Genomic DNA, 25360 nt, shown 5'->3' with positions numbered 1-25360 from the left:
GATCATCAGTGACAGCCAGATACATAGTGAGAGAATCATTGTGAGTTTGTTGAGAAGAGCATCTCTCTATTAGAGAAACAGAGCCACAAAGATATGTTTGCATATGCCTGTGTGTGTGTTTTGTCTCTTATGTGTGTATGTGTCTATATATAAATCTATATGTTTGTATATCTGTATGTCTACCCATCCATTATCTGCTTGTGTATCTATTTATTCTACTCATCCATTATCTGCCTGCCTTATATCTATATATCTATATCTGTATATCTATATGTTATCTGCCTGCCTTATTGTCTGTCTGTCTATTGTCTGTCTGTCTGTCTATCTATCTGCTGAGTTTGATTTTTTTCCCCCCAGGAAATTAGCTGCCATGATTGTGAGGTTGCCAAGTCTAAAGTCTCCAGGGCAGGTCAGTAGGTTGGAAATACAAGCAAAGTTGATTTGTCAGTTGCAAGTTTGAAAGCAGTCTGGAAACAGAATTTTTTTCTTTTCCCTTCCTCCTCTTTTTGAAGGGAGACTAGCCTTTGCTCTTCAAGTCTATAGCTGACTAGTAGAATCAATTCATATTTATGATTGTCTGCTTTACCCTAACTTCTGATTCCATTTTGACCACATTTAAAAGAAAAATCTTCACAACAACATCTAAAATGGATTTGATCAAAACAAAGCAAACAAATAAAATTGACTCCATAGCCAATCCAGGTTTGTATATAGAAGTAAACATTATGCGTACCAGGGTATGTTCTCAGCCTGGACGATCAAAGAGGGTATGGAGATGACCAGCCTTTTTGAAGAATGGTGGAGACAGACTGCACCAGCTGACATAATCTATCTCAACCAATGGTATGGTTCTGTGCAGCAGGAAACCCAGGTTGAAAAGACAAAGGCAGCTTTGAAAAGCATGGTTTGCACACCAGTGGAGGTCTTTCTTACTCTCTCCCCTCATTCTGATTGTTCAGATTACTGAACTGATATCCCAAGACCATACAAAGATCACAGAATGACAAAATTAAGATGTGAGGTCACCCTTTTCTCCTGAAAGATGTATTATTCTGCCCTTGCTGGAATTTCTGTGCTTAAACACATAAGATTCCATTGCTGAAAAATATTCTAATGAGAACATGGTCAGAACTGGTGAGTGTAATGAACTGTTATAGAAAAGAGAAGATTGAGATTTTAAAGATCTATTTTTCTAAGTCTTTTTAAAAGAATTTATTTATTTATTCCTGAGAAAGATAGGAGAGAGAAAGAACCAGATATCGCTCTGGTACATGTGCTGCCGAGGACTGAACTCAGGACCTCATGTTTGATAGCCCAGTGCTTTATCGACTGCACCACCTCCCGGACCACTTTGTCTAAGTCTTCATTGCTGGTGTTTTGTGTATTCGATTTGCTTGCAGCTGAACTGGGCAGAATGTTCTGTGCACATGCTTAGTGGATTAAAAGTTCACAGAAATAATTCTTTTGTCTGATGGAATAACAGCTCCAAACTGAAGGTGTTTTTAATTGCAAAAAGAAGTCGAGTGAAGTATCTTCATTTGTTTACACTTAACTAATAAGATTTTACTTTTTGCAAACTTAGGATAAGGTATGACAGACCTTTGAAATGAGAAGAAACATACTTTTAAATCAAAGATAGGAAAATTATCTGTATACTAAGATTAATAAAAGGCTCCCAGGTTTTAAGAGCCATCATAGCCACAACAGCAAAAAGGGAAATATTTCTGCATGCCTTACTGTTTCTGTGGCCAAGATTTGGAAAAAATTCGAGTATTCAACGGTAGATGAGTGACTAAGGAAAGTAGTAGTATGTACACACAATGGAATCTATACAGCTGTAAGAAAAGATGAAATCATGCCAGTTGCTACAATATGGATGGAAATGAATGGAATCATACAGGTGCAATAAGCCAGGAGACCTCACTCACATGGGATTTAAAAAACAAAGCATGGGGCAGATGTGGAGACAAAATTAAATCTCAGTTCCTATCTGTAGATAGGAGGTTACTAACAGGCAGAGGGAGGTGCTGAAAGGGAGGAAGGTGGGCCTAGAGATGGCTCACCGGGTACAGCACTCACCTTGCCATTTGCAAGAACCTGAGTTTGAGCTCCTGGCCACCACATGGGAGCACCAGGCAAAGGGAAACCTTCATGAGCAGTGCAGTGGTGCTGTGCACTCTCTCTTTCTCTCTGCCTCTCTCAACCTCGACTTAGGAAAAAAATGAAGAAGACTCTGTTGGAAGTAGTAGAATTGTACTGGGAAGAAGGCCTTATTGGGAATAATAAGCTTAAAAGAGAGAAAGCTGGGGTGGGGCAGTAGTGCAGCAGGTTAAGAGCACATGATGCCAAGCGCAAAGATTCCAGTTTGAGCCCCCTCCCCTCTCCTGCTCCCCACCTGTAGGGAGGGTCACTTCACAGGTGGTGAAGCAGGTCTGCAGGTGTCTGTTTTTCTCTTCGCCCCTCTGCCTCTCCCTCCTCTCTCGATTTCTCTCTGTCCTATCCAACAACAATGACATCAGTAACAATAAGAATAACCACAACAGTGATAAAATAACAAGGGCAACAAAAGGAGAGAGAGAGAGAGAGAGGGAGGAAGAGAGAGACAACGACCAGAGTACTGCCCAGCTTTGGCTCATGGTGGTGCTGGGGACTGAACTTGAAACTTTGGAGCCTTGGGCATTAAAGTCTTTTGCATAATCATTATGTTGTCTTCTCCTTAGCCCAAAACCTACAAAATTCAAATAGCTTGAGAATGGACGCCTAGTTCTGAAGTTATGCAAGCATTATATATCTAGAGTTATGGAAACTAATACTTTTGTATGACTACTGACTTTGTGTTTGATGAGAAAAGACAGATTGGTGAAATATTAAAATGCCTAAACTAAGTGATAGCTTAAGGCAGCAGAGGTGGGGGAATGGGAGGTTGTTAAGTGAACGTTGAGGTTACAGTAAGAATGGATTGTCCAGGATGATAAAGAACTTGAGTCAGGACCAGATACAAGTTGGGCAGAGGAGTTGAGACACTCTAGAGCAGTGTCAAACCCTAGCAGAGAAACAGAATTTGAGAAGTGAGTTTTTAGGGGATAACACATCCCTCCCTTTAGAAAGGTGATAGATCAAAGTGTATTAGGGGCAGAAGATAACTCACAGGGTAGGGTACATGCCTTGCCTCTTGTGCACACTAAGTTTGAACTCTAATACCATATAGAAATGCCATAGTAACAGGAGAAGCCCCCATGCTGCTCTCTTTCTCTTTCGCTCTTTGAAATAAAAGGAAGGAGAAACTTTACTCATGAAGGTAATTCACACACATACATGAGCCTTAGCATGGAGTAAAGAAGATATATCTTAAACCAGATGGAGGAAGACAAACACCATATGATTTCACTTACAGGAAAACAAACAGCTGAACTAAATAAAGCAGTAATACACTTTTGGGTTATAAGACCAATAAGTGACTTCCACAAGGGAAGAGTGGGAGGGAAGTAATCACTGGAGAGGGGACACATATGTCGAGTTTCTTTGCCGCCAATCAGAAACCAATATAGTTGAAAACCTATACTGTGTCAGAATGCAGTGATACTTCAATGCAAAACAGAAAACGGGTCTTTAAAATTAAGATACTCAAAGGCAGAAGTCGGGCCGTGGCGCAGCGGGTTAACAAAGCTCGAGGACCAGTTTGAGGATCCTGGTTCGAGCCCCTGGCTCCCCACCTGCAGGGGAGTCGCTTCACAGGTGGTGAAGCAGGTCTGCAGGCGTCTATCTTTCTCTCCCCCTCTCTGTCTTCCCCTCCTCTCTCCATTTCTCTCTGTCCTATCCAACAACAATGACATCAATAACTACAACAATAAAACAAGGGCAACAAAGGGGAACAAATAAATATTTTAAAAAAAAGATACTCAAAGGCAGTTAAGTCCCTTAAAGATGCCAGTACAGTGAGTAGGAATTACAGTGCATCTTATTAAAGGACTCCATAAGGTGGCACAACCTTCTTAGAAGGAAACTGCCGGTTGTATAAAGCTGTGACTGTGACCCCTGTTATTGACCTCAGGCAAAACAGTCAGAGTCAGTAGATAGAAAATTTGGTGGTAACAGGATGATTGCACTGCCAGTGCCATCGTGTTATAGAAATAAGTGGTAAATCTACTAAACGCACACCTATGTGACTCACAGTGATTACCAAATATTTATCTGACATTTAAGATACAGGCGAGCTCAGATTTTCCTGCATAACTGACAGTTCGGCTGAGAGTAACATTTCTTTTTTTTCTATTTTATTTTATTTTATAATATTTATTTATTTATTGGAGAATTGATGTTTTACATTCAACAGTAAACACAATAGTTTGTACATGCATAACATTCCTCAGTTTCCCATTTAACAATACAACCCCCAGTATGTCATTTATCATCCTTCTGTAAAAAATGGTGACTTCACCATGAATTTTTCAAGCCTATCTTGGATGGACCTTGAAAAATTCATGTTAAGTGAAATAAGTCAGAAACAGAAGGATGAATATGGGATGATCTCACTCTCGGGCAGAAGTTGAAAAACAAGATCAGAAACGAAAACACAAGTAGAACCTGAAATGTAATTGGCATACTGCACCAAAGAAAAAGACTCTGGGGTGGGAGTGGGTGGGTGGGGAAGAATACAGGTCCATGAAGGATGAGAGTAACATTTCTTACACATTTGTATGTATGGGAAAACTATTTGACCCCCAATTATCTCAAGTATTCATCAGATGATTCCTAGGAATTTTTTAAGGAGGATTTTTTTTTTAGATCTGTTATTAATAGTTTGTTACAAGATTGTAAGATTACAATGTACAGCTCCACACCACACCCACCACTCGAGTTCCGTATCCCCACTCTTCCACCTCCCAAAGATAACCAGTGTAGTTCGCGTAACGTTTACAGTTTGTGTGTGTCTATTTTGTTTGGATTTTTTCTGTTTTTGGCAAGTTCATGTAAATCAGATCTCTAGATTCCACATATGAGTGAAACCATTTGGTAGTTGTCTTTTTTCTCTTTAATTATTTTTCTAAGCATAATAACCTCCAGTTTCATCCATTTTTGTCCCAAAGGATACAATATCATCCTTTTGCTTGCAGAGTAGTATTCCATGGAGTATATATCCCATAATTTCTTTAGCCAGTCATATGATAATGAGCATCTGGGCTGCTTCCACTCTTTGGCTATTGTGAATAATGTAGCTGTGAACCTAGGGCTGCATATGTCCCTTCTAATGAGTGCTTGAGTATCCGTCCACTGGATAAATGCCCAAGAGTGGCATGGCAGGATCTTAAGGTACCTACATTTTTATTTGTTTAAGACTCTCTGTACAATCTTCCAAATGGGCTGTACCAGTTTGCATTCCCACCAGCAGTGAAGGGGAATTCCCTTTTCTCCATAAGAGGTGATTTTTAAACATGTGCAGAAAGTTTGGTTCAGAGTACCACTGTCTCTCCAACTGGCTTGGTGGATCATTCTGTTTTTTTCTTGTGCCTCCGGGGTTATTGCTGGGGCTGGGTGTGTGCACTACAAACCCACTGCTCCTGGAGGCTATTTTCCCTCTTTTGTTGCTTTTTTCCCCTTATTGTTATTGCTATCTTTGTTGTTGGATAGGACAAAGAGAAATCGAGAGAGGAGGGGGAGACAGAAAAAGGGTAGAGAAAGATAGACACCCACAGACCTGCTTCACCACTTGTGAAGTGACTCCCTGTAGGTGGGGAGCCGGGGGCTCAAAAGCCAGGGATCCTTATGGCAATCCTAACCCCAACTCTTTTTTCTTTTTATTGTGGAAATGAAACATAAATTGAAGGGTTACCATGTGTGGTACAGCCAAGAACCTTCCCTGGATCAATATTTCCATTCCACACACTTAGAGGAGAGACATCAAGGTTTCTCTGGTCTTTGGAATGTCCTTGGTGCTGTCCATGGTGCTACCATAAGCTGCAGTGGGTGAGCCCAGGGCCTGTATAGTGTGTGGTTTCTCTGCTGACTGCTTGCCTGGTGCCACTGTTTTTCATGTGCACACTATAAATTTTGTCATGCTTGCCCTTTTGCAAATTTAGTGGTAGGCCTTTGCTATTCCCTCTGCCCCTGCTTTTTATTAGGTTAATGGTTTATGGTACAGTTGGCACATGGGCACAGTTTCTCATCTGACCAAGATAGGTGTCTGTAAAACACTCTCACTCCCAAAATCGGGTCCATCATTCCCTCCTCCCCACAAGCCTTCTCCTGCTTTCTTTCTCCAGAGTCATTCACTTTGGTGTAATATATACCACCAGTTCAAGTTTTATATTTTATGTTTCCCCTTTTTGTTCCTGTTTCTTAAATTCTGTCCATGAGAGAGATTATCCCATATTTATTCTTCTCTTTCCGGCTTGTCTTACTTAATATGATTCCTTCAAGCTCCATCCAAGATGAGGTGAAGACAGTGACTTCAGTATTCTTAATAGCTGAGTGGTATTCCACTGTATATATACCCTACTTCTTTCTCAGCCACTCAGCTGTTATTGGACACCTAGGTTGCTTCTAAGTTCGGATGATTACAAATTGTGCTGCTATGAACATAGGCGAGCATAACCAAATCATACAAAGAGCTCACCAAACTCAGTAACAAAACAAACAAACAAACAACAAACAAAAATCAAACAAACCCATGCCAAGGTGGGAAGGATAATGGACAGAATATTCACCAGTGAAGCAGTCTAAAGGGCAGACACAGAACAGTTCTCCAAGTCACTGATTATTGGAGAAATGCAAATAAAGACAACAGTGAGATGCCACTTTAGTCCTGTGCCAATGGCATACATCAGAAATGGCAATAACAACAAATGTTGGAAAGACTGTGGGGTAAAGGAATTCTCCTGCACAGCTGGTGGGAATGTAAATTGGTCCAACCCCTGTGGATTGCAGTCTCTGGAGAACTCTCAGAAGGCTAGAAATGGACCTACCCATTGACCCAGCAATTCCTCTCCTGGAAATATATTCTAAGGAATCAAACACACCCAGACTTTGTCATTTTTAGTAAGGAACTTCATACTTATGTTTCAGAATCTGTTTTAGTTAGCTTTCTGTCCCATTGGGTGAGGGTTTATTGTCAATGGTTCAGGAAAAGGTTATGCTATTTTATATCCTTTTGAGATAGTATATTATTCCATTGAATTTTTCCATTTTTTAATTATTGTCGTTGACATGAGAAATGCTCATTTCTGAATAATAGACCTCCACATGATTTTGTTTCAGAACTGACTCCTCAGCTTTGACAGTGTATAGTGCTCTTAATTACTGCAAAGACAAAGCAAACACTTTCTAAGTGAATTCTGTATGACGAAATATTATTTTGGTGAAATAATTCTGAATAATAGTAGAAAATTTATGGATTTCAATTAGGGTTTGTAGGGTATCATAATTCCAGTTTTATATTCCATGTAGTTCGGTGTTTTGGATTTTTAATGGGGCCAGTGCAGTAATAATAAAAGTGATTCAAAATACAGCCAGTAATTACAGAGATTTGCTGTTGCCTTTGCATTAAAAATGATAATGATTTACGCTCAGTGAAATTGTAATCTGTGCCTCTATTTAAGATATTCTTGCTATTAAGCTGAGTATTAGTTGTGGTCAGTGATTTAAAGCTTAAGAGCCACATTAGAAGGCTGTAAAATTATTTATTCTTTAATAGATAATAGTAAATTTAAAACAGACATTAGGTTAATTATAATCTGGTCCATTAAGGAACACATATTAGCCCTTTGTCTCTTCTTAAGTCTTTTGAAATTCATATCAAGTAAGTGCAAACATGGGTGACTGCGCTAGATACCCCACCCAGCCTATTCACTTCTGCCTCCTGGGCTAGAAATAGTTAACACCTTTCCAGAGTATTCAGGACAATGACTTGTGCATTGCATTGTGATTCCTTCTCCATGCGAAATAAGTGGTAGTTCTTGTTTTAAACCTTGTCTTTGTTCCATATTGACATTATTTAAATTAAGTTGAAAAGATTAGAATGCTAGGCCCTTCACCTGATCAGTCGGAGGAGGGCAAGGGATTGGAGATAGAGTTAAGGACAAGTGTACTTTAAAGGGTCATGTCAGGAAGGAGAGGGCATTTTCTCTATTCTTAGAAACCACGTGTACATGTGTAAACTCACATGTACATACCTGTGTATATATTCACACACAAGTGGGCATGTAGTCATGCATGTGATTATATGCTAAAATGTATATAAGATCGTATGCTCTCCACTGTAATTGTGTGTAAGACAGAAATCAGCCAGTGTAAATATCAGATGTGTCAGAATATGCCTTTCTTAGAACATTAATTAAATTTGATATTCAAACTCCTATGTTAACATTCTTGGATGATGCTTGGGTGTTTTACTAAATCAAGGAAAAGCTGAAGATAGATTCTGTCTGAACCTATTAAATCAAAACCAAGTGAGAAAGTGTATGTGTCCTACTCAGGATAAGTTAGAGTCACTGAACTAGGTTATAATAAGCAACCCTTGGCCCTCCCTCACCTAAAAGAGTCCAGAAGCTCTGCTTCTTCCCAGTACTTACAGAAAAAACCAAAACTTCACACCAGACTTTAAAGAAAAAATATTTTATTTATTTCATAAGGGAATGAATTTCATGTGGGAGAGAGAGAAAGAGAAGTCAGAGCATTTCTTGGGTGCATGTGGCTCTGAGGTGGGAGCTGCAGGCATTTCTATGTTCTGTGTTCTTCCAGCTGAGCTATAATCGTCCACACAGCAGTTGTTTTTTGTTTGTTTGTTTGTTTTGTATGAAGGGAAAACCTTTATTGTGTTGTTCAGATATACCCACATCTTCCCAATTATAGTCTCTTTCCTTCTCCTTTCCCCCCCACTAATATCTTAGTGTTGGTGAAAAGGCTCAGAAACCCAAGATCCCCAGTTTCTCTACTCTTGGTACATTTTCCCCAAAACCCTATTCACCAGAGGAGGAGGTGGGCTGTGATATTTCCTGTCTCCTCTCCTTGTCTGCCTTTCTTCCTTCCATAGGTACCTGACTCTTCCCTAAAACAGCCACTAGGCCGACACTGGAGATCTGAATTTCTGGGTGTCTCTTCTGTTCTCAGATTCACCTACATATTATAGGGTTTCATATTTTACTCAGTTCCCTAGCCCCTGGGCATCCTTTTCCTCCTTGGTCATGCCAGTTTGAAACTCCATACTTGGAGGCTCAAGTTCATACCTCGTTTCAAGACCTTAACAAATATGTATTTCTGGCTCCCACAGAATCCAGTGTCAGTAAGAGCTATCTTCCACCCAGGTTCTCTGCACATGTTCTCCTGTAACTTCTCTACATGTGGTTGCTTCAGGGACAAGAGAGTTGAAGATTGAGGATTTTTTTTTTCCTTTGTAAGTGTGACGCCCAATGGTGACGTTCATATCTCCATTCCTACTCTGCCCTGAATGCCATTAGATGTCCCTAGTGTCTTTGTAGAAGAAGAATCTTAAGAACTTCTTCGCTAAGCAAAAGGGAAATAAAAGGACATGAGCTGTGGGAATCAGGAGATAGCTTGCTCAGTAGAGTGCACACTTTACCATGTGTGAGGACCTGGGTTCGAGCCCCCAGCCACCGCATGATTTCACAATGCCAGGGGGAAACTTCACAAGTGGTGGAACAGTGCTGTGGTATCTGTTCTCTCTGTGGTAGCTGTCCTCTCTCTCTCTCTCTCTGGCTCTCACCTTCTCTCTAGGAAAAAAATGCCGTTAGGTGAACACCAGGTGTTTCCTCTACAGCAATGTGCAAAAGCTTCTGAACACCCTGCATGCTGTCATATGAATTTGTGACTTGAAAAGTGTCACCAGGGCTTGGAATTTTAAAAGCGATCTCATGATCTCTCTTTTCTCCCCCATATATGTACTACAAATGAGAAGGGAAATCAGTTGGTTGTGGCCAAAGTCCCATCTTAGTTGATCTTGTCTTCTCTGCTTTCTCCTTTTTTAGGTGTCCTAGGTATGTGTTTTCATTTCTACCGATAGGTTTAGAAAAGGTTAATGTTAACTTGTAAGTTCAGAATAAGCAGAACACTGACTGGGCAGGGCAGACGAGCCAGTATGTTTCCCATTAGTCTGCCTCACTTTGGGTCTTGCTTTCCATCTCTCACTCTCCTCCTTTTGCTCCCCCAGGGGATTCCTTTCCTTTCACAAAAATTAATGGTACACATTCTGAAGGTGGGAAACAGTCATTATTTAGCTGTTTAACAAGAAAACACTTCAGTTGATAAATCTGATTACATGTTGTATTTGTTTTCTAGTGCGGCATGACAAATTACCACAAACTTCCTGGCTAAAAGTAAAACTCATTTATTTTCTTATAGTGCTACAGGTTGAACAATCCAGGCAAGTTGGGTTGAACTCACTGCTCATGTTCTACTGAGGTTAAGGTCAGGGTGAAGGTATAAGTCGGCCTTGATTTTTTACTTGGAGGATTTTTGCGAGAGTCTCATTTCCTTTCAGTTGTTAGAAGTATATAGTCCCTTCCAGCTGTGGATCAGAGGTTCCTATTTCTTTGAAGGCTGTTGATCAGGTGGCTTTTTCTTTTCTTTTTAATCTTACCCCTGTAATCTGTCCTCTTCAAACCAGTGGTAGCTGGTGGGTCTTTCTAAAGCTCAAGTTCTCTAATTTTCTCTAACTAGAGAAACACTAGGCTATTCAAAGTCAATTCTCTTTGAAATAATCTTGCTTAATAAACCTTTGAATGTTTTAGAAGTTCTCTTTCTCACTTGCTCAAAATGCATTATCACACTACTAGCTCTGCCAAAGCACAAGTATTCCTCTCCAAAGTCCATTGGACCACCTCTTTCCCTACAGTCCTCCCTCCACAACACTTTGTTAATTTTAGTTCTTCTGTCCAAGTCCATTGTCTTTATTGGAGTTTTCTTCTATTCATGGCTTTGTTTGTCCCCATATGGGTGAATTTATTGTATATTTTCATTTCATATGAGTTCCTTTAGTATTTCATGTAGGACTGGTTTAGTGGTGATGAATTTTTTTAAATGTTGCTTACTTGAAAAGCTCTTTATGAATCCTTTAAATCCAACTCATAATCCAGCAGGATAAAGTATCCTTGGGGAGAGGTTTCTGTTACTCAGAACTGTGACTATATCCTGCTCATTCTATCAAGCCTGGCTATAGAGGGTCAAACATAATGGTAACACAGAGTAAGTCACCTTCAATGGTAGATAAAGGTAAAGATGGGAGCTTGAAGATAACAACAAGTGCAACAGGACTATATAAACCTCCTGATGAAAATCTCAAGGTTATGGTTCTAGGGCGACTCACTAAGTTGAGAAGAATTACAGTGGTGGACTACAAGAAATTCAGAGTAATAATGTTGAGAAGTGTTTTTAAAAAAATTCATAGCAGTGATCAACACAAAAAAGTACATAAATTTTAACTAGGAATTTCCCCTACAGAATGAAGTAGGTCCTCAAGTCTAGGACGTTGAAGTACTCTACGAAAATTGAATCTAAATCTATGTTCACCAAGATACATGTTTCACTTCAGATTGTATCTGGAGATGCCAGGCGTGGAATGTCAGCCCTTCAGCTCCAGTGCTCTGGTGAGACCATTCCTAGCTCATAGGGCTTCTCAATTCCGTACCAGGTGGTGCACTTCCTAATAAATCCACAGAACCTAGGTATAGACCAGAACCCATGAGACAGAAGACATGTGCATAAGTTAAGGGAGAATATACACCTTAATGTAAAGGTGCACAATAGTTTGCAGTGACTTGTAAGTGTAGCAAGCAAGTAGAAAGACCTAAAAAAATAAAAAGACACCACAAAGTACCTAATCAAATAGTTTCCACTTAGATCTAGATACCCTCCTCACCTACTTCCTGTTTCACTTCACTCAGTCACTCCAACACTACCCTAATCACTCCAACACTACCCTTGTCAGATAAAGTGAAGACTACAAAAGCTGGATAAGGGCAAGAGACCAGCATACTTTAATGATGCCTCTTTGGTCATTACCAGGCCACCCCAATCATCCAGGACCCTACTCAGGGAATCCTGGGATTCCCACATAGATATGGGCCTAGACCTCTAACAAATCCCTCTCTCCACTATCACTGGTCGTCTCTATCAAGAAAAACATAGTGGTCCCTCTTGTGGGCCTCTACAGGACCTTGCCCTCAATGTGGGTCAACATTGGTAGAGTCTGCCCCATTCTGTGAAGGGAGACTGGGTCAACACACTCTGCCACTTGAGGAAAAGGGGGCCTGCAATGAGTGAAGCCTGGAATGTTCCTAGCTCTGAGTACAGAATGCTACAGAGATGCAGAGCTTACACAGGCTCCTGTGCTGAATATGGGCCCCCGATCAAATCAATGGTTTCACAGTTTGCAGAGGTTTTCCTCCTGTAGGTGGGTACCAAGGATTTGAACTTGGGTTCTTGCATGTTGTAACATTTGTACTGAACCAGGTGTGCCACTGTTTGGCTCCCTTATTTTTAAATTTGTATTAACTATCATGGTTATCACTGGGGACTGGTATCTGCAGGCAAATCCACTGTTCCTAGCAGAGTTTTTTCTTTCCTGTCCCCCATTCCTCCATCTTCCTTCTCCCCCTCCCTATCTTCCCTTCCCTTCCCTTCCCTTCCCTTCCCTTCCCTTCCCTTCCCTTCCCTTCCCTTCCCTTCCCTTCCCTTCCCTTCCTTTCCCTTCCCTTCCTTCTCCCCCTCCCTATCTTCCTTCTCCCCCTCCCTATCTTCCCTTCCCTTCCCTTCCCTTCCCTTCCCTTCCCTTCCCTTCCCTTCCCTTCCCTTCCCTTCCCTTCCCTTCCCTTCCCTTCCCTTCCCTTCCCTTCCCTTCCTTTCCCTTCCCTTCCTTCTCCCCCTCCCTATCTTCCTTCTCCCCCTCCCTATCTTCCCTTCCCTTCCCTTCCCTTCCCTTCCCTTCCCTTCCCTTCCCTTCCCTTCCCTTCCCTTCCCTTCCCTTCCCTTCCCTTCCCTTCCCTTCCCTTCCCTTCCCTTCCTTCTCCCCCTCCCTATCTTCCTTCTCCCCCTCCCTATCTTCCCTTCCCTTCCCTCCCCTCCCCTCCCCTCCCCTCCCCTCCCCTCCCCTCCCCTCCCCTTCCCCTCCCTTCCCCTCCCCTTCCCCTCCCCTTCCCCTCCCCTTCCCCTCCCCTCCCCTCCCCTCCCCTCCCCTCCTCCTTCCCTACCCCTTCCCCACCCCTTCCCCTTTCCCACCCCTTCCCCTCCCCCTCCCCTTCCCCTTCCTCTTCCTTTTTCTTTTTTGATAGAGACAGAGAGACATTGAGAAGGGAGGGTGTGATAGAGAAAGAAAGAGAGATACCTGCACTGCTTCACCATTTGTGAAGCTTCCTCCCCTGCAAGTGGGAACTGGGGGCTTGAACTTGGATCCTTGCACAGGGTACCAAGTACATTTTCTTAGGTGCACCACCCTCTAGCCCCCTTAATTTTCTTGATTTAAGTGAAGATTGATCTTTTCACTTGGCAAGATTCTGATACTTGCAAGTTTATACAAAGAACCTGCTCTTTCTGGTCATTAGACAGGTTAATCAGATGCGTCCACTGTAACATGCTTCACTGCAGTGTTCTTATTAATACATTCAACTGGATTTTGCCTTGTGGGTGTGGTGCTAAACTAGCTATTTGAAATTGTTTCATTGTTATGTTAAGTTGTTAACTTTAAATAAGCATAGCTTCTGTAAAATGCACAGTTGCCTTTTGGCATTTCTCTGTGTGTGGGGGGGTATTGGCATCCTCAAATGATTTATATAAAATAGTGTAGTATTTGCATATAATTTAGATCTTTCTGTGTACCTTAAATCATCTCCATGGCTTATAGTACATAGGACAACATAAATCATTGCAATACTGCACTGTTTAGAGAGTAATGGCAAGAAAAAAAAATTGATGCATGTTTAGTGCAGACAAACTGGCAACTATTGTATGCCTCAGTACATAGTACATATTTTTATCCCATGCTTGGTTAAATCCACAAATACTAAACCCTTGGATATGTAGGGCCAACTATGTGGTCTCTAGGTAATTTCAATGTAAAATGATGGACATAATCTTTTATATCAACTTTGCCCCCCAAATGGAAATACAATGTTGAAGTCTAGTCCTAGACCTGTCTTCAACTTGCTGAGAAGTCATTTCATTTGTGTGTTTTTTAAATCTGTTTATTTTTACTTCCTTTTTAAATTTTTTGGTGATTCATTTTAAAATTTTGAGTAGTTTATAAGATTAGAGGAGTTTAGTTGGCCCCCAACTCAACATCTAAAAACCCTGAGGATATTCACAACATAAGAAATAGGTGATTTCTTTTCTTCTTCTTCTTTGTTTTTCTTCCCAGAGACCAAGTGGAAGGTGATTTCTAGTGTTTTCTTCTAAAGGAACCCTTTTTAAATTTGGTTTTCTCTTAGAAAAGGAATGACTAGACAAGATCTTTCTTTGATTGGGACTTAAATATTAATAATTCTATATTTTGCTAAAACTGTGCTCAGAGAACTTGGAAAGAATTTTCTGAAGTGAACTATTCATCTTATCCTTGACTTTTCTTCCATAAAAAGAAGGCAGAGTGTGATAATAATATTTCTCTTTTATTTATTTATTTAGTTATTTTTTTCCTTTTGTTGCCCTTGTTCTTTTTTTATTGTTGTTGTAGGTTGTAGTTATTATTGTTATTGATGTTGATGTCGTTATTGTTGGATAGGACAGAGAGAAATGACGAGAGGAGGGGAAGACAGAGAGGGGGAGAAAAAGATAGACACCTGCTTCACTGCTTCACTGCTTGTGAAGCGACTCCCCTGCAGGTGGGGAGCCAGGGCTCTAACCGGATCCTTACTCAGGTCCTTGCACTTTGCTCCATGTGCACTTAACCCGCTGCACTACCGGCCGACTCCTACAATAATATTTCTTTACTCTCACCCTTCCTGCACTGCCCCTCCCAGAAGAAATACTCTATTTCTTAGCCTTTTGCAGTAAGAATAGGTTTTTGGAATATACTTTTGTTCGTGAAATGTAAATAGGAATGATGTGACTTCCTTCCGGGCAGAAGCTTTATAAACTGTGCATAGGGGTGGGGCTGGGTGCTGGCACAACTGTAGAATGCATGTTACAGTGTGCAAGGACCAGTGTTCAAGCACTCAGCACCCACCAGCAAGGGGAAAGCTTCATGAACAGTGAAGCAGTGCTGCAGGTCTCTCCCCCTTTCTTCTCCTTCTTTCTCCTTCTTCCCTCACAATTGTAATTTCTCTTTGTCTCTATCAACATTATGGCAAAGAGTTATTTAGAAAACTAAAAATAACTAAACTATCCATGGCTCAAAAGTTTATCTTTTCCCTCCAGTCACATGAGTGGCAGCATTCCTGATGGTCACTGCTTTGTCTCCTTCGGTTAGGGAGTGGAGAAAATTGCACAGATTTAGAGTAGGCTCAGACTGGTTGAATAGCATGAACAAACAGACCAACAAAAATAAATAAATAAACCTTTGCCATTGCTGCAAGTCACTGCAACTGTGGTTTCATTTGTTACTTTAGCATAATGGGCCCATCTTAACTGATAACTTGTATGCACCAGTTCATATTTTGGCCTTCATTCTTCTTTTTCCTTTTTTTCCCCTCTGGTCCTGTCCAGTTCCTTCCCACTCCCTTCGCTCCTCTCCCCTCTTCTCTTCGCCTCTTAACTTCTTTTACAATGAGAGAGACAGATGAAAGAAAGAGAAAGCAAAACCCACCGTCCATGGTGCTTTCGATGGAACCCATTGAGCAATGGTTGAATCACCTTCCTAACCCTTGGTCTTTTTTATTTCCATTACTGCTGAGGGAACAGCTCTACACAGACTTTACCTAGTATCATAGAGGTGCATTCTGAGAGCTTGTTGCTTCTTGCTTTAGGTTTGTGGCCTCCTCTAATTTTATCATGCTCTACCGTAGAAAACCACTAGGCACTCATTATTACGTATATAGACAGTGCAGAGAAATCAGCACCCATGAGGCAAGCCTTGACAAATGGATAAGAGACACGAAACATAAATATCTGCCTCTTTCTTCTCCTACACACATTGGTCTGAGATGCTTCTCCTAAAGCTCCTAATTGAGGAAAAGTCATGTGTAACCAACTCCAGAAGGCATCTTTGTGTTGCCTTTCTCTCTCCTGGCCCTTACTTCTCCTCTGACATATTCCCTAAGAAGTCACCTGCACAACAGGCTTTGCCTCATACTCTATATTGTGAGAACAGGGCTCCTACTAGTGAGACCCTCATTGACGTAATTGAAGACTTAAAAGATGATGGTCCAGATCGAGAGAAATCTGCAAAGCACAAATACCTTTCTACTTAGTGTGCATAACCTGGAGGTTGTTAGATAAAACCTCCCTCCTCCCACAGCCCCCATGGATCAGTCTCTTGTCATTGAGTCTCAGTTTACCAGAGGAGATAACACAAAGAAAGGTCTTGGTTGGGGCAGTCTATGTATTTTGAGATGCAGTTATTTGTTACATGGCATGCAAATGTTTGAAGGATGCATCTGCAACTGAAGTTTTGGTGGAATACTATCCTGTGGGTCATTGCTGCCCTGCAGGTTCAAGTTGCCCTGTGGGACATTTGGCATCAACCTTATTTAGAAATACAACCTTATTTAGAAACTGAATCATCATTCAACTTCCCATAGGATCTTGGCTCTACTTTCTCTCTACCTCCTTGTCAGCCTATTCCCTGAAAGTCTTAACATCACAGTGTGATGAAACTGGATGGCATCTTAAAATCATCTAACCAGAGTCCTTATTTCACAGGTCAGAAAACAAGCTCTGAAAGGTTAAGGAAAATGATTTACTTTTCAGGGGAGGGAGGAAGAGAGAAATTGTCAGGGACATCATTTTGGCATTTTGGCTGCTGAGAAGATGCTTTTTTTTTTCTTGTATAATTAATTCCTGATTGTGATGTTCTTAAATGAACCATGAAATTCTAAGTGCTTACAATGCCAGTGTGATTTTTAACTAAGGCCCCCCCCCCAATCTGAATGTGAAGGTGGCAGTTGCATAACTAATCTTAGCCAAATCTATATTAAGAAGTCAGCAAGGTGTCTTTATTTAACTTGCACAACATGTGAATATAATGTAGTGTTAAATAGCATGATTTTGCACATTATGTCCTAAAATAAAAATAACTCCTTTAAAGTGATAGTAAAATGCAATCATGGGAAAGGTTCTTTCACAGTTTATCTCGGGGGTTGGGGGTGGGGATGAGAAGCAAAGGCGATGGAGAGGGATAAATGAGTGCAGGAACTTACACTCAAACATGATTTCTGCAGCTGTGTATGACTTTTTTTTTTTTATGTTGCCACCAGGATTATTGCTAGGGTTTAGTGCCTGTACTATGAATCCACTGTTCCCAGCAGTCATTTTATTGTTTGTTTGTTTGTTTTCTATCTTATTTGATAGGACAGAGAGAAATAGAGAGAGGAGGGGAAAGATAGAGAGGGAGAAAGCTTCCCACCTTCAGATGAAGAGTAGGAGCTTGAACCCAGGTCCCTGAGCATGGGAACATGCATGTTCAACCAGGTATGTCATTGCCTGTGGCCCTGTATATATCTATTTTAAATAATATGTGAGCTGCTAAGCAGAAGTCAGTGCTTGAGATAGACATAAAAGGAAAACTCCTAGAAGAGAAAGGGTTTCCTAAAATCCCTTGTTATGTTGCCTTTGGGCTTTCTCAAAACTCTCTACCCAGTTCCATTTCTGTGAGTCTAGTTGGGAGTGTTTCCATGGATGTATTCTGTTGTAGGAGGTGTGAATCTTTTCCGTTCTTTCTAGGACCATATGTAGTTTCTGTAAAAACTCCACAGGGTTATCTGCTTTTCCTTAAGGTCTTTTCTGCCTGGGTTGGATTCTTGAAAGAGAGAGCAATGAAAACTTGTAAGTCACAACTGTGTGGCAAGATTGTATGGCAAGGAAAGCAAAGATTCTGATTTAAGATGTGAGGAATGTTGGCCTTTCAGTTTCTTGAAATACTGCTCTAAAGTTTTCTTGTCACCCTGACCCTAAGCAGTGCAAAAATACAGTCATGACTCAGAAATTTAGTAAAGTCAGGGTTCTGGGGGTTAACTTTTACTTGGTTAACTGATTTGTATTTTAATAGGTTTGAATTGTTAAATTTTTATTATCTTTGTTGAGTAGCGACAGCCAGAAATTGAGAGGGTAAGAAGAGACAGAGAGGGAGAGAGACAGAGAGATTCCTGCAGCCCTTCTTCACCACTTGCAAATGGGGGTAGGGGCTTGAACCTGGGTCCTTGTGCATTGGAACATGTACATTCAACCAGGTGCACCACCACCCGAATTTGAATTTCTTCAGGAAGTTGTGTTTAGCTTCTGATTATTCTCTTTTCTTGGAAAGGTGACTCGAGATGTGAAACACAAAGACCGTCGAAGGAATCCATACAAGACTCCTAGGACCTATTTGAGCACTAACCATCCCAAGTAGGATGCTACATAAGTAATATGCTTAATTTTTTAAATTATCTTTATTTATTTATTGGATAAAGACAGCCAGAAATGGAGAGGGAAGGTAGAAAGGGGGAAAGACAGAGAGACACCTGCAACACTGCTTCACCACTCACAGAGCTTTCCCCCTGCAGGTGGGACCGGGGCTCAGACCCAGGTCCTTGTGCATTGTGACATGTGTGTTCAATCAGGTGTCCCACCAGCCTGCCCCTCATAAGCAGAATGCTTTATATTATATTTATTGGAAGGTGGCCTTAAATTCTTTGTCACATTTAAAGCGATGATATCCTCATAGGGTGGAAAGAAAGTCAGAAAAATACAATAGGAAAACTATTCTTTCTTTATCTGTGTATACACACACACACACACACACACACACACACACACACACACACACACACACACACACACACACGCTCATGGCCTGTAAAGGGAGGGTCTATGTATTAAAACTAATTAAAGAGGCCTTTATGCTTCAACAAGCTGAGAACTGCTACGGTGACAGCTAGGTTCTGTAGGGCATGCTCCACAAAGCTAAATGAAGAAAAATTTAAAGTTAACAGCTAGACAGTGCTTAAAGCATACACATTATTCATGATTTACTCTAATAACGTGTGTGGATGACTAAGTTAATAATGCTGCCGCACACCATTATGTTTTTGTTCTGAAGATGAACCTAACAGTCTTTCTCTCCTTCGGGGTTGCGTTATATCACATAGTGATTGAACAAAGAGATAGGGAGTTCCATGACTTTCAAGGAGACTCAGATGCTTACACAGGCATTCACTGCACTGGATACTATTCTAAACACTCGAAGAATTAATAGTGCATTCAATCCTGGTAATACTCCTCTGAGATGTAGGGATGATTGCTCTTCCCATTCTGCAGAGGGGAGAGTCAGGCAGAGAGTTAGGTTTAAGTGAAATGCTTGGTGCCACCCATTTAGGAAGTAGTAGCCCAGAGTTTTCAATCCAGGGTCTGAGCATGAACCCCAGTCCTGCAGTGCTCCTCCCCTCCTAGGGGACTTTGGGGTAGGTAGAAAGGGGTTTGAAGACTGCTGAGGAATACTTGGAAGAGGGGCTAGCCTTGCTTGAGATCACATACACTTTATGTATTTTCTGTTCCCACTGCCAACTTGTACTTCCTGTGGCCATGTGGAAAGGAAGGATTCACACCTACTCTTGATCTTGTTAAAGAACCATTGATTTTTCAATAAACAGAACTCTGGTGGTGGGTACTGTGTAGAATTTTACCCCTGTTATCTTTTTAAAAAAATATTTATTTATTTATTCCTTTTTGCCCTTGTTGTTTTATTGTTGTAGTTATTATTGTTGTTGTTACTGATGTTGTTGTTGGTTAGGACAGAGAGAAATGGAGACAGGAGGGGAAGACAGAGATGGGGAGAGAAAGACAGACACCTGTAGACCTGCTTCACTGCTTGTGAAGTGACTCCCCTGCAGGTGGGGAGCCGGGGGCTCGAACTGGAATCCTTAGGCCAGTCCTTATGCTTTGCACCACATGTGTTTAACCCACTGCGCTACTGCCCTACTCCCCTACTCCCTTGCCCTGTTATCTTACGATCTTGTTAATCATTATTAAACCACTAATAAAATTTTTAAAAATCAGCCTGAGATCACCATCTTTCTTGGACACGTGTGAACCCACACCAGAACTTAACTGGCCTAGCTTTGTAAAGAGGCTGCACCCCAAATCTAGTGAAGGGGCAAAGACATGGGGACATTATGTTCATCATTCTTCACAGAAGCAGAAAGAATAGCTGGTTTCTATCAGCAGGCACACAGATTCATATCACCAGAACCCTAGTTCCTAGAAGAATGGGTTAACAGGGTAGATGGGAATAAAAAAAAAAAAAATACCTTTCTTGGTTACCTAAAAAGAAACAACACTGAGTCATGAATAAACACTGTCTAACTGTTACTGTGTCTTCAGATTTCATTCATATTCATTATAGTCTCCACAGATGTTCACACAATGTATAAAGTGACTCAGGCTAGGGGGGCAGATGTTAGAGCACCAGGTTAAACACACAGAGTGTGAAGCTCAAGGCCTGGTGCAAGGATCCCGGTTCAAGCCCCTGGCTCCCCACCTGCAGGGGAGTCGCTTCACAAGTGGTGAAGCAAGTTTGCAGGTATCTATCTTTCTCTCCCCCCCTCTATCTTCCCCTCTTATCTCCATTTCTCTCTGTTCTATCCAACAACAACAATAATAACAGCAACAAGAATGAAAAAAAAAAAAGGCCTCCAGTAGTAGTGGATTTGGAGTGCAGGCTCTGAGCCTCAGCAATAACCTTGGAGGCAATTATATATATTTAAAGTGACCCAAACTTTGGATAGATTCTGTGAAATAAGTCCTCCCTGGGTTCTTGTCTTCAGTTTGACTCTTTAACAAACAAAATATAAGTTTGTTCTGTGTTTCAGTTAACACTGCTGGAAAGTGACAGTTCTAGAAAGTCTGGAAGTTTGGCTGGGCAGTGCTTCAGTGGGTAGAGCACTGAATTTACATGACTGAAGTTTCTGGTTTAATTGCCCGCACTGCATGTAACAGAATGGTTGCTCTGGCTTGCCCTTCTCTCTGCCTCATGTGAAAGACCTCTTTCAGATGTAGTAAACAGAATATTTATAAGTCATACTTAGGTCAGAGGGGTTCTTACAGTTACAGTCCAGAGTAGTCTCATGTCAGTGTGTGTGTGTGTGTGTGTGTGTGTGTGTGTGTGTGTGTAGAGAGAGAGAGAGAGAGAGAGAGAGAATGAATATGTTATGCTTGGACATTGCTGTTGTCTTTTGAGGAGAAGTTGGTTAATACTACACACTAATCCTTTGCCAAATCAGGTTGCTAAGTCATTCATTCAGAAAGTTCTTTAGATTAATGCAGTTTGTAGCCCAAACACCTTTCAGTCCCACAGTTGAAATTTGGAGCATTTTTTTTTTTACATTTTAAATGCTTTTTTAAATTATTTTTTGTTTATAAAAATGAAACCCTGACAAAACCATAGGATAAGAGGGGTACAACTCCACACAATTTTCACCATCAGAACTCCATAGCCCATCCCCTCCCCTGATAGCTTTCCTAGTCTTTATCCCTCTGGGAGTCTAGACCCAGGGTCATTATGGGGTGCAGAAGGTGGAAGGTCTGGCTTCTGTAATTGCTTCTCTGCTGAACATGGACATTGATAGGCCGATCCATACTCCCAGACTGCCTCTCTCTTTCCCTAGTGGGGCAGGGCTCTGGGGAAGCAGGGCTCCAGGACACACTGGGGGCGTGGGGGTCGTCAGCATCTTTAAAATGATCTGGATGACTTGCCAAGTACTGTTCCCCTCAAGCAATTAGCTGATGGTCCTCAAGACTCAGAATGATGTCATGGGAGCATGTGGCTTTCTCATGAGTGTCCTTTTCCCCTGCCAAAACCAGAGAAGAGGTAGAGCAAGTGGTAACAGCACAGAGCCCTCCCAGAGTGCTTCACTCTGGCTGCCACTCACCATTGCAAATGTGCTGTGCAAGGAATTGCTAAAGAGGATTATGACAGTGGTCTTGCTTCCCTGCTCATTCCAATTTGGCAGGTGAGAACCAGGCTAGTTGGAGGCCACGCTTCAGGGTTCAGGAAGATGAGACTGCATGCCAGGAGACCTGGGCCTGTTTCGCTGCAACAGGCTGGCAGTGTTCAGAGTTGCCTGCGTCCCTGCAGAAAGTTCTTGCTGCTGTTCAGGTTGGCATGCACAGTATGAGAGCTCCACTCACAAGCATGTTTTGAAGTGTTCTGTGTAGCAAAAATGGGAACTTCTTCTACGGATGTCTGCTGCAAATGGAAGTGCGTCATCTTGTAAACCCAGGCGATTGTCTGAGCTGCTAGAGGAACTTGCTGCTTTCTTCTTGGACCATCATTTCCCCCTTGAAAGAACAACTGAGAGATGCACTATAATTATTTAGATTTGAGTGTTTGGCAGATATTTTATTGAAAATCATTAAAATGAAGTTAACATTTCAAGACAAACAATGTTCAAGTGAACAATAAGGTCTGGTGCCAGGGCCTTGTACATTTGCTCCAGACCCTTACATTGTTGTTGTTGTTTTTCATTCTAAATAATTACTTACAGAACCAGGGTCTTGCAGATGCACGGTTTCACAGCTCTGGGCCATTTTCAGATTTAGAGAAGGGGGTGGGGGAAGAGAAGGAGGCAACACAACACTGGGACTTCTTTGGTGGCACAGTACCCCTCGTGCTGCTGGGTTATGTACATGGACCATGTGCATGACTACGCATGCATTCTACCTTCTTAAATTTTAGATAAATCCATGTAGAGAGAGGTGGGATCAAGTGAGACACAGACAATAAGAGACAGCCCAGTACTGCTCAGCTCTCTATGGAGTTCTCCCCAGTGCCACCCAGTTAGTGATAGTGTTCAAACCCTTAAAGATGGCCAAATATATACTCTACTGGGTGAACTATTTCCTGCTGCTAAAGTGACATTTTTGGCAAAGTTGGCATTGACCACATCAAGTTTGGTGGTTTCCTAATAAAACAAAAACAAACAAAATAACTGTTTCTGATGAAATGATCAAATTCTACATTGAAAAAATACTGAATGCCATTTTTCCACATTTTAAGATCTTTGTTAATCAGGCATCCAATATTTTTCTCAGTGACTAAAGCATGACAATGTCAGCCACGTAGGGGAAAAGATCTATTCATAACAGAAGATGAGTCAGTGGTTTTGACTTAGTGGGCAGAATATGAACAATTCATTGAGACCCTTTCAAATTCCACATTGCAGCTAATCTTTAAGAAACCACCTGTTGTCTGGCTGGGTATACAGCATAATAGTTATACAAAAGACTTCTGTACCTAAGACTCCAAGGTCCCAGGTTCAATACCCAGCACTACCATAAGCTAGAACTGGGCAGTGCTGGGGACTTCCTCTATATATCTTTCTCTGTGCCAGTCTCTCTTCTTTCTCTCTCTCTCTCTCTCTGACTAAAATAAGTAAAATATTTAAAGAAAGAAACTACCTGATCTCATAGTTTCGAAAAGAATACCTATTATTTGAAAAGTATTAATATGCCCTTCCTTTTCCAGTAACAAATCTGTGAGAGGCCAAATTAGCATGGTATTAAAATTTTTTTAAATAGGAAAAACATTAAGATATAAAGCAGAACAAATTGTTTAATAATCAGGAACCTATAGGTTAGAGTATAGCCAATGAAATTTGGGATGTTCCTGTTGGAAGAGGCTAGGAAGTCTGTTTTAGGCATGGTCTAACGGGACCATGACTTTACTAATTTTTACCTGGGCCGGACAGCTAACATGTGTAACGTGGGCTAAAAGTATTGTCTGGGAGGATTGTGTCAGAGTTGAGAATAGGACCAGAAAGCTGGATCAGGGCAGAAAGAAACTCCCAAATATGGGAAAAGTATATAAATACTGTTAACTGTAACTCCCATCGATCTGATCCAGGGCCCATGTCTATTCCTGTTTAGCACAGGAGCCTGTGTAACCTCCACATCCCTGGTGGTCTGAGCTCACATTCTGTGGTCATAGCTAGGAACATTCTAGGCTGCACTCATTTCAGGACTCCTCTTCCTCGAGTGGCAGAGTTTGTTGACCCAGCCTGCTAGTGGGGCCGTCTCTACCATTGTTGTTCCACATTGAGGCCCACAGAGGGTTTATGATGCTGTCCCTGATGGAGATGACCAGTGATGGTGGAGAGAAGGATCTGTTAGAGGTCTAGGCCCTTCACATCTATGTGGGAATCCCAGGATTTCCTGACTAGGGCCCCGGATGATGGGTTGGCCTGGTAGTGACTAAAAGGGCCATCAGTAGAATGTGCCTAGCTTTTGTAGTCCTTACTTTGTCTGACAAGGTTAGCTTTAGAGTGATCAAGGAAATGAAATAGGAAGTAGGTGAGGAGGGTATCTAGGTCTAAGTAGAATCTTTGATTAAGTCCTTTACAGTGTTCTTTTATATCTTTCCACTTACTTGCTGTACTTATTAATCACTGTAGACAATTATGCACTTTTATTTTCAGGTACTAACTTATGAATACATATAGTTAGTGCCAGGATTTTTATCATTTGGGAAGGAAAATGTCTTTCCTTAAAATGCTGTTTATGTTAGTTTAAAATACATTTACTATTGTATTTATTTATTTATTTATGCCTCCAGGGTTATTGCTGAGGCTCGGTGCTTGTACCACGAATCCACTTCTCTTGGAGGCTATTTTTGTCCTTTTTTTGACCTTGTTGTTTTATCTTTGTTGTGGTTATTATTGTTGTTGTTATTGCTGTCCTTATTGTTAGATAGAACAGAGAGAAATGGAGAGATGAGGGAGGACAGAGAATGGGAGAGGATAGACACCTGCAGACCTGCTTCATTGCTTGTGAAGTGACCCCCTTACACTGGTCTTTGTGCTTAACCCACTGCGCTACCGTCTGACCCCCTTTACTATTGTTTTTAAACAAACATGTAAGTCTGTTAAGCATTTCTCAGTTATAATTTCAAGTACCATACAGTAAATATCAATAGGTATAGCTCATAGAAGTCAAAGCTCTTCAGAATTCTCAAGATTTTTTAAAATGTAAAAGATTCCTGGAACAAAATGCCTGAGAACTGCAAATGTGGAATATTGAAGTGTTTTCCACCTGGTTTCCGAGCCAGAAGAGGAATGAAAAAGATTTTCCAGGTTGTGAACAATGACTTATTATTGCAGCTTCAACTTGGCCAATATAATTATTTAGATATTTCCCTCTTTAAAATGAAAGCCTGGCAGAGCTTAAGTTGGTTCAAATTACAGATTAAATTGTTTTATTATTCTTCATAACTATAAAAAGAGGGAAAATG

The 25360-nt window shown here is 41.2% G+C and overlaps 1 protein-coding gene across 4 annotated transcripts in view; it reads left to right on the top strand.

The window, feature by feature from the left end:
- The window catches only part of SAMD5 (sterile alpha motif domain containing 5), a 446079-nt gene that overhangs the window by 31013 nt on the left and 389706 nt on the right, over positions 1–25360 (top strand). The window contains exon 2 of one of the 4 annotated variants that reach the window (XM_060205378.1): positions 18401–18483. The exons of 2 other annotated variants lie outside the window; for them this stretch is intronic. In XM_060205378.1, the coding sequence (XP_060061361.1) occupies positions 18401–18483 (83 nt within the window). Of the gene's footprint in view, positions 1–18400; positions 18500–25360 lie in introns of all 4 variants that reach the window. One more of the 4 variants, XM_060205379.1, reaches the window with a different exon arrangement.

The sequence above is a fragment of the Erinaceus europaeus genome, chromosome 13 (genome assembly GCF_950295315.1).
Source record: "Erinaceus europaeus chromosome 13, mEriEur2.1, whole genome shotgun sequence".
In the NCBI taxonomy this organism is placed as follows: Eukaryota; Metazoa; Chordata; class Mammalia; order Eulipotyphla; family Erinaceidae; genus Erinaceus; species Erinaceus europaeus.
This window is presented reverse-complemented; position numbering and strand designations above follow the sequence as displayed.